This window comes from Artemia sp. Qi Xiang Cuo, chromosome 5, assembly GCF_049724085.1.
Source record: "Artemia sp. Qi Xiang Cuo chromosome 5, ASM4972408v1, whole genome shotgun sequence".
Lineage (NCBI taxonomy): Eukaryota > Metazoa > Arthropoda > Branchiopoda > Anostraca > Artemiidae > Artemia > Artemia sp. Qi Xiang Cuo.
The window spans coordinates 18,556,461-18,566,882 of NC_142798.1; the positions used below are offsets into that span (position 1 = coordinate 18,556,461).

Consider the following 10,422-nt stretch of genomic DNA (forward strand, 5'->3'; position numbering starts at 1 on the left):
CACAAGAGACTAGTACTTTTCTTATGGGCTTAAAGGAAGAATTCAGAAACAGAACAAACTACGTCCCTATCATAGATCGTTTTCAACGGATAAACACAAAAATCCAAGTAATATACTTAATTAAAGGTTAATAAAATTAGATATTCTGTAAATTCTTGGTTTTCCCGATTAATTTATGAGCTAAGCTACAAAATTAAACGTAGTAGTCGATGCACTTTCCAACGTTGATTCTAACCAAATGCACCTCCCTCACCCCTCCGAGGGTCACCATGTAGTTCTAGGCTATACAAACACTTTGCTCATTTCGTTGGTTTGCCTATTTTGTGGGTCAATTTCTCGTTGACAGTTAGTTCGCCGGTCCAACATTCAATCAGAGTTTTCTAATGAAAAAAAAAGAAATATTTAAGATGCACTGTGCGACAAAATGCATGTCTAGTCTATAAAAAAAAAGGCGGATGATAAAGCTTCATAGATTTACGGGCAGACTGATTAAAACAGGGGTGAATCATGGCAAAATACATGGGAAATACAGGCAATAATTTACATTATATATTTACGCATTAGGGGAATTACGCATTTGGGGGGGGGCAGAGCTGTTCCTAGGGTTGGTAGTGCCTAGGGAAAAATTAATCACAGCCCTTCTCCCCCTTTCCCAACCTTAAAATAAGAAAAAAAAACGAATCAAAGTAAGAAATTGCATGAAATTATCAATTCTCCAGCTACAGCACCCCCCAGGACACGGCACCCGGAACAACTGCACCTGCTGCTTTACCCTCCCCCCTTGGAATGGTTCTTGTTAGGATAAAGTACAATGGAAACTCCTTCAAATGTGTTAACTACAATTGTTTGGCATATGACAAAACATGAACTGTTTTTCTAGCACGCTTTTTTTTCATTAGCCCCATTAACTGAAAGTAAGGAGCGACATTAAAACTTAAAACGAACAGAAATTATTCCGTATATGAAAGGAGCTGTTTCCTTCTCAGCGGCCCACTCTTTACGCTATAGTTTTTTATCATAGGCAGCGCGATAGCGCTGCCTAAGTAAGGAACGATGTGGCCACAATGTATTTTTTTTCTCCACACCTGGGCACTTCGTATCGAAGGAGTTGTCGTAGAAACTTCGAAAAGGGCTCATTCGATTGGAAATTGGAGTGGCTAGTGCCCTTTGTAATAGTCAAAAAGGATTGGAGGGCAACTAGCCCCCCCCCACGCCCATCATTCCCCAAACACCTCCAATCAAAACTTTGAGATAACCATTTTGTTCAGCGTAATTGATTTCCACATAGAAAATATCTTTTTGAGGAGGACACTCCCCCGCCACCCTCGAGGCAAGGGTTTTAAGTTATGCCCTGGGAGCATATAAGGTTTTTATAGAAGGCTTTGTCGTAGAAACTTCAAAAAGGCTCATTCGATTGGAAATTCAAAGGGCACTAGTGCCCTTTTTAATAGTCGAAAGTGATTGGAGGGCAACTAGCCCTTCCCCGCTCCCATGCCCATCATTCCACCAAACACAACCAATCAGAATTTTGAGATAGCCATTTTGTTCAGCGTAGTTGATTTCCAGATAGAAAATATATTTCTGAGGAGGACACTCCTCTACAACCCTCGGGGCAAGGGTTTTAAGTTATGCCTTGGGGGTATATCAGGTTTTTATAAAAGGTGTTATCGTAGAAACTTCAAAAAAGGCTCATTAGATTATAAATTCAAAGGGTTAGTGCCCTTTTTAATAGTCGAAAGTGATTGAAGTGCAACTAGCCCCCCAGTCCCATCATTCCCTCAAACACATCCAATCAAAATTTTGAGATAGGCATTTTGTTCAGCGTAGTTGATTTCCAGATAGAAAATATGTTTTTGAGTAGGACACTCCCACACAACCCTCGGGGCAAGGGTTGTAAGTTATGCCCTGGGGCTATATAAGGTATTTATAGAAGGCGTTGTAGTAGAAACTTCAAAAGGGCTCATTCGATTGGAAATTCAAAGGGCTAGTGCCCTTTTTAATTGTCGAAAGTGATTGGATGGCAACAAACCCCCCTCTCACGCCCACATTTTTCCAAAACACATCCAAACAGAATTTTGAGATAGCCATTTTATTCGACGTATTTATAAGTTCTGTAAATTAGGTCTTTGAGGATGACAACCCCCTCACAGCCCTCAGGACAAGGGTTGTAAGTTATGCCTTGGGGGAATATAAAGTTTTTATAGAACGCGTTGTCGTAGAAACTTCAAAAAGAGCTCATTCGATTACAAATTGAAATGGCTGGTGCCCTTTTTAATAGTCGAAAGTAATTGAAGCCAACTAACACCCCTTCTACGCCCGCCATTTCTCCAAACACATCCAATGGAAATTTTGAGATAGTCATTTTGTTCCACGCAGATAAAGTTCAGGAAGTTATACCTTTGAGCAGCTTACTCCCCCCACAGTCTTCAGGGCAAGGGTTATAAGTTGTGCCCTGGGGGCATATAAGTTTTTGGTGAAATCTTTGTCGTAGAAACTTGGAAAAGGGCTCATCCGATTGGAAATTCAAAGGTTTAGTGTTCTATAAAAACTTTATATGCCCCCAAGGCATAACTTACAACCCTTGTCTTTAGGGCTGTGAGGGGGTTGTCATCCTCAAATGACAACCCCCTCACAGCCATCCTCATCCCATTTCATCGAATGTAATGGCTGGTGCCCTTTTTAACTTATATACCCCCAGGGCATAACTTATAACCCTTGCCCTGAAGACTGTTGGGGGAGTGTCCTGCTCAAAGGTATAATTTCCTGAACTTTAAACTGCGTGGAACCAAATGGCTATCTCAAAATTTGATTGGATGTGTTTGGGGAAATGGTGGACGTAGAAGGGGTGTTAGTTGCCTTCCAATTATTTTCAACTATTAAAAGAGCACAAGCCATTTCAATTTCTAATCGAATGAGCGCTTTTTGAAGTTTGTACGACAACGCGTTCTATAAAAACATTATATGCCCCAAGGGCATAACTTAAAATCCTTGTCCTGAAGGTTGTGAGGGGGGTGTCATTCTAAAGGACCTAATTTAGAGAACTTAAAACTACGTTGAATAAAATGGCTATCTCAAAATTTTTATTGGATGTGTTTGGGGAAAAGGTGGGCGTGAGAGGGAGGTTAGTTATTCTCCAATCACTTTCGAATATTAAAAAGAGCACTAGCCGTTCGAATTTCCAATCAAATGAGCCATTTTTCAAGTTTCTACGACAAAGATTTCAATAAAAACTTTATATGCCCCCAGGGCATAACTTAGAACCCCTGCCCCGAAGACTGTGGGGGAGTGTCCTGCTCAAAGGTATAATTTCCTGAACTTTAAACTGCGTGGAACAAAATGGCTATCTAAAAATTTTGACTGGATATGTCTGGGGAAATGGTGGGCGTGGAAGGGGTGTTAGTTGCTTTCCAATCACTTTCGACTATTAAAAAGGGCACTAGCCATTTCAATCGAATGAGCCCTTTTTGAAGTTTCTACGACGACGCGTTCATTAAAAACCTTATATGCCCCCAGGGCATAATTTACAACCCTTGCCTTGAGAGCTGTGGGGGATTGTCCTCCTCAAAAACATAATTTCTATCTGGAAATCCACAACACTGAACAAAATGGCTATCTATAAATTTTGATTAGATGCGTGGGAAAAGAGGGGGGCTAGTTGCCCTCAAATCACTTTTGACTATTAAAAAGGGCACTAAACCTTTGAATTTCCAATCGGATGAGCCCTTTTCCAAGTTTCTACGACAAAGATTTCACCAAAAACTTATATGCCCCCAGGGCACAACTTATAACCCTTGCCCTGAAGACTGTGGGGGGAGTAAGCTGCTCAAAGGTATAACTTCCTGAACTTTATCTGCGTGGAACAAAATGACTATCTCAAAATTTCCATTGGATGTGTTTGGAGAAATGGCGGGCGTAGAAGGGGTGTTAGTTGGCTTCAATTACTTTCGCTATTAAAAAGGGCACCAGCCATTTCAATTTGTAATCGAATGAGCTCTTTTTGAAGTTTCTACGACAACGCGTTCTATAAAAACTTTATATTCCCCCAAGGCATAACTTACAACCCTTGTCCTGAGGGCTGTGAGGGGGTTGTCATCCTCAAAGACCTAATTTACAGAACTTATAAATACGTCGAATAAAATGGCTATCTCAAAATTCTGTTTGGATGTGTTTTGGAAAAATGTGGGCGTGAGAGGGGGGTTTGTTGCCATCCAATCACTTTCGACAATTAAAAAGGGCACTAGCCCTTTGAATTTCCAATCGAATGAGCCCTTTTGAAGTTTCTACTACAACGCCTTCTATAAATACCTTATATACCCCCAGGGCATAACTTATAACCCTTGCCCCGAGGGTTGTGTGGAAGTGTCCTACTCAAAAACATATTTTCTATCCGGAAATCAACTACGCTGAACAAAATGCCTATCTCAAAATTTTGATTGGATGTGTTTGAGGGAATGATGGGCCTGGGGGGCTAGTTGCCCTTCAATCACTTTCGACTATTAAAAAGGGCACTAGCCCTTTGAATTTATAATCTAATGAGCCTTTTTTGAAGTTTCTACGACAACACCTTTTATAAAAACCTGATATACCCCCAAAGCATAACTTAAAACCCTTGCCCCGAGGGTTGTAGGGGAGTGTCCTCCTCAAAAACATATTTTCTAACAGGAAATCAACTACGCTGAACAAAATAGTTATCTAAAAATTTTGATTCGATATATCTGGGGGAATGATGGGCGTGGGAGGGGGGGGGGGGGCTATTTGCCCTCCAAACACTTTCGACTATTAAAAAGGGCACTAGCCCCTTGAATTTTCAATCGAATGAGCCTTTTTTGAAGTTTCTACGACAAAGCCTTCTATAAAAACCTTATATGCTCCCAGGGCATAACTTAAAACCGTTGCCTCGAAGGTGGCGGGGTAGTGTCCTCCTCAAAAAGATATTTTCTATGTGGAAATCAACTACGCTGAACAAAATGCCTATCTCAAAATTTTGATTGGATGTGTTTGAGGGAATGATGGGCCTGGGGGGCTAGTTGCCCTTCAATCACTTTCGACTATTAAAAAGGGCACTAACCCTTTGAATTTATAATCTAATGAGCCTTTTTTGAAGTTTCTACGATAACACCTTTTATAAAAACCTGATATACCCCCAAGGCATAACTTAAAACCCTTGCCCCGAGGGTTGTAGAGGAGTGTCCTCCTCAAAAACATATTTTCTATCAGGAAATCAACTACGCTGAACAAAATGGCTATCTCAAAATTTTGATTGGATGTGTTTTGGGGACTGATGGGCGTGGGAGGGGGGGGGGGCTAGTTTCCCTCCAATCACTTTCTACTATTAAAAGGGCACTAGCCCTTTGAATTTCCAATCTAATGAGCCTTTTTGAAGTTACTAAGAAAAAGCCTTCTATCAAAACCTTATATGCCCCCAGGGCATAACTTAAAACCGTTGCCTCGAAGGTGGCGGGGGAGTGTCCTCCTCAAAAAGATATTTTCTATGTGGAAATCAATTACGCTGAACAAAATGGTTATCTCAAAGTTTTGATTGGAGGTGTTTGGGGAATGATGGGCGTGGGGGGGGGCTAGTTGCCCTCCAATCCTTTTCGACTATTACAAAGGGCACAAGCCACTCCAATTTCCAATCGAATGAGCCCTTTTCGAAGTTTTTACGACAACTCCTTCGATACGAAGTGCCCAGGTGTGGAGAAAAAAAATACATTGTGGCCACATCGTTCCTTACTTAGGCAGCGCTATCGCGCTGCCTATGATAAAAAACTATAGCGTAAAGAGTGGGCCGCTGAGAAGGAAACAGCTCCTTTCATATACGGAATAATTTCTGTTCGTTTTAAGTTTTAATGTCGCTCCTTACTTTCAGTTAATGGGGCTAATGAAAAAAAAAGCGTGCTAGAAAAACAGTTCATGTTTTGTCATATGCCAAACAATTGTAGTTAACACATTTGAAGGAGTGTCCATTGTACTTTATCCTAACAAGAACCATTCCAAGGGGGGAGGGTAAAGCAGCAGGTGCAGTTGTTCCGGGTGCCGTGTCCTGGGGGGTGCTGTAGCTGGAGAATTGATAATTTCATGCAATTTCTTACTTTGATTCGGTTTTTTTCTTATTTTAAGGTTGGGAAAGGGGGAGAAGGGCTGTGATTAATTTTTCCCTTGGCACTACCAACCCTAGGAACCGCTCTGCCCCCCCCCCCAAATACGTAATTCCCCTAATGCGTAAATATATAATGTAAATTATTGCCTGTATTTCCCATGTATTTTGCCATGATTCACCCCTGTTTTAATCAGTCTGCCCGTAAATCTATGAAGCTTTATCATCCGCCTTTTTTTTTATAGACTAGACATGCATTTTGTCGCACAGTGCATCTTAAATATTTCTTTTTTTTTCATTAGAAAACTCTGATTGAATGTTGGACCTGTGAACTAACTGTCAACGAGAAATTGTCCCACAAAATAGGCAAACCAACGAAATGAGCAAAGTGTTTGTATAGCCTAGAACTACATGGTGACCCTCGGAGGGGTGAGGGAGGTGCATGTGGTTAGAATCAACGTTGGAAAGTGCATCGACTACTACGTTTAATTTTGTAGCTTAGCTCATAAATTAGTCGGGAAAACCAAGAATTTACAGAATATCTAATTTTATTAACCTTTAATTAAGTATATTACTTGGATTTTGTGTTTATCCGCTGAAAACGATCTATGATAGGGACGTAGTTTGTTCTGTTTCTGAATTCTTCCTTTAAGCCCATAAGAAAAGTACTAGTCTCTTGTGATGATGGTAGATTTGGCTTATCTATATTCATCCATAGCTGTTTTTTTTATACAACCCTGTTCTTTGTATTTATTTACTCTCCAAAAAAGTTTTTGTAATGTTTGTCTTGATTTGAGTTGTTTGCAGAAGTCAAAACTCTCAAAAGTCAAAATCATGCCGTTGCCTGATTTGAAAGTCAAAAATTCCTTATGAATGCTATTGTTTGTAGTTGAAGCTGACCTAGTCACTTTGTGACCTTGAAGAACAATATTTGAAAAATTTCTCTGATTATCGATTTTTTTTCTCGTGTTTTTTTTTGTTCTTTGCTTCAAAGTGCCATTGCAGTATAATGGCTTTTAGTTGTGGCACTTAGAAGTTCACAAAGACGGTGTAAATTTCTGACTGAGGAAATATGCAATATAAAAGGCCAAAGACAGCTAATTCTCTTGACAGTCTTATTGAAAATACTGAGAAGTTCATTCAGTGTCTTTGACCTGCTCCTTTGAAAAACATGCTTGGATTTTAATTCCTGTTTCAGTGTCCCAGCATGCACAGTTAAGACGTTTCGCTGGGCTCTTATTTTTAGCCTATACTTATGTGAAAGGTATCTGATATGTCGATTGTATTTTTTCCTCGTTTTAACCGTTGAAGTCGAGCAATAAATGCTTGAAATAGTAATTTTAATTATTTTTCCTAAAAAAGGGCGATATTTTGGGCTATAATAGCATTCGCTATTTTTTAGCTAGCAATTGCGCCGGTTTGGGCTATGTGTTCTGCCGTAGACCTGGCAACCATGATTGTCGAAAATAGAGTAAATATTGTCCTGATCTATTCTAGCTTAGTCAGATAACGGACCACAGGCTTGTTTTCATTCTATATAGAACCTCGTGTTGAGTTTCTATGCATCTAGTTCTTTTTCTTCTTTATTTTAAAGCAAATTCTTCACCTTAAAATTTGCAATATAGTCAAGGTGAAAATAACTTACTATCGTAAAGATACGGAGACTTAAAAAAAAGACGAATTTATTGAAATAAAAGATGAAGATTGAGAAACAAAATTCCACAAAATAAAAAATACTTGCTGTCTCCTTAAACATATTCATAACCTTTGACCAACCATGGATGCGTGAGAATGTTCTTTGGGCTGGGTCGATAGTCTCTATTCAAATTCAAACACTGGAACACCAAATTCTGAGACAAAAAGGATATGTTTTTATCATTCATTTTCTTGACGATGATTTCTATAGGATTTTCCCGTTCATCGGGTACCATTCCGATAAGGAGTGACGCCAAAATTATCCCCAAAGACCAGGTAGTCGTCGGACCAATAAGGAACTCCATATTTTCATTCGCCTTTTCTAATGATTCAGCTAGACCAAAATCAATAAGTATGACATTGTCATTTTCATCAACAAGTACATTGTCAGACTTCAAATCTCTATGAGTAATACCAGCTGTTTCTAATTTTGACACTGTTGATACTATCTGCCGAAAAAGATAGAGAACCTTGTTCTCCTTCAATGTTTGATTATTGAAAATATAATCTCCCAGTGTGACAGAATTCTGGTGGTACTCCGTTACAATCCAGCACTCTTGTTCTACTATATAGTAATCAGTAAGCTTTATGCATCCGTCAATATCTTTTACTTTATTCAAAAAGAAAACTTCTTTGGGCAAAGTTCTACCGGTGTCTAGTTGGAGCATCTCAACACATACCAAGTTGATTTTTTTAACAGCTACAGGTTTCCAGTTTTCTCTTTGAAATCCCATAAAAACCTCTCCATAGCATCCCTTGCCAAGTCTCTTGTCAGTTAGGTAGTACTTTTTACGGAATTTCTCCAAATCTGTTGCTGGAACGTTGCATTTCGGTAAAACCTGATTAGAGGCTCTTACCCTTTTAGGTGCACGAAATAAAACTTTTCTCTGAACTTTTCTTAGATCCATCACTCTGTAATTATGATGAACACTTAGGTGTTTTCACTAAAAGCCAACTTTAACTATAGAGGTGACTTGATTGTATGCATCCTTTTTTATCAGTAAAAAACGTCATGGTAAATGACGTCACGTTGTTATTATATCACGGGTAATTCAACATAACATCATCTGAAGTTTCAGTATGACGTCATCCATGGTTATAACCTACCACATGAGTCGTCACTTTGAAATTAATATAACGATCTTTCAGGGAATTAGGTAATGACGTCATATCATAGATACGCCACTTTTCAACAGATACGTGTGTCATGTCAAAAGATACGTGCGATTTATCATAGTATATGTGAAGATGCAGCTTTTATCGCAAATTAGATTTATTTCAACTTTATCTTTTGTTACTGGCAAAAGGCACTGGGTATAGGAATTTTATTTGAAATAAACCGTTAAACGTCTCTATGATACTTCAGAGACCCAATTAAGGCAAAAAAAGAGACGCATTATACCTCGCATGCAAAAAGTAATTTTCTTTGTAGCTCAAGATGGGGGACTGTAATTCTCATACATGGGGTTTTTGGCTGTGATGATTTTTATGGTGCAGTTTTTTTTTATTTCGATCTTAAACCATTTTAGAGCGGTATCAGGCTATTTTTCGAAATGACAATTTGTTTTGTAATGAACTATTACCATTCAGATTAAAGGAAATAACAGTGTCAGTGTCAACCTGTGCCAGTTTTAAATAATGGCTCATCCTCAATTGACAGGTTTTTTTTTATTCAAAACGTGTTTTTAACGCATTTTTCGGTTACTACGGGTTTATTTTTTACTAGGTTGAATTTGAATCTGCAGCTATGAAAACTTTTAGGAATTTCAGCATTTTACGAGCTCTTATTTTTTATATAATTTTATAGCATCACCCCTCATTAGGTATTACCCTGACAGGTTTTTCAGCCGTAAGCTACTCTGCCACCCCCATTAGTTTTAATTTACTCTTCTTTTTTTATAGTGACCTTTGAAAAAGATTTGAAAAGATATCTTTTTCTGTCTTCTTAAATTCTGCAAATTGCCTTAATACTAACTTCATAAATACTTATGTATCTCATTCTTAAAAGCGCACTGCTTCATCTTAATTCTTTCCTTCCTCTAAATCCCGTGATAGATTAATTAATAGCCTACTTTATATATCCTCATTATACTACATTTATATTTAATATTATATGTATAATATTATATATTATAGTTTAATATTATTATATTATATTTTGTTTATTATATCATATTTAATAGCGAGCCACAAACGCTAATATTATGCAATGGGGATACGCTGCTGAAGCGGCGAAGAAAAGAGTAAAGTGAAGTAATACGCTTTTAGGAGCGAGATAATTTATGATTGTTCAAAAGCACTTTTCAGGATTTGTTTTAGTATTTGCTTCAAATGGCCCCGATCTTTCAGTATTGATATTTCTTCTTTATTCCCATGCAATGCCGTATCTAGGGGTGGGGAGGGGTTTTATTCCCCTACCCCCGATATTTTGTCTGACTCGTAAAATAATAACACAAATGCATACAAACATTTCTTTGATTTTTTTTTAATTGTTGTAGCCACCCCCCCCCCCCGAAAAAAATCGGGGTTGTGCTTCTGTTCTCTGAGCGTCCTTGAATATGGTTAAATATCATGGAAATCTGTAAATTTTTTTTTTTAGTGACTTACATTATTCGCAGACTAGCAGGGAG

The 10,422-nt window shown here is 38.5% G+C and overlaps 2 protein-coding genes across 2 annotated transcripts in view; both read right to left on the bottom strand.

Moving 5' to 3' along the window:
• LOC148951904 (uncharacterized) overlaps positions 1 to 10,422 on the bottom strand; it is a 113,382-nt gene that overhangs the window by 42,317 nt on the left and 60,643 nt on the right. The window lies entirely within an intron of this gene.
• Positions 7,846 to 10,422, bottom strand: part of LOC148951906 (serine/threonine-protein kinase pim-2-like) — a 4,821-nt gene continuing 2,244 nt past the window's right edge. The window contains exon 2 of the mRNA XM_089088620.1: positions 7,846 to 8,722. Coding sequence (XP_088944746.1) covers positions 7,846 to 8,722 — 877 coding nt within the window. The remainder of the gene's footprint in view (positions 8,723 to 10,422) is intronic.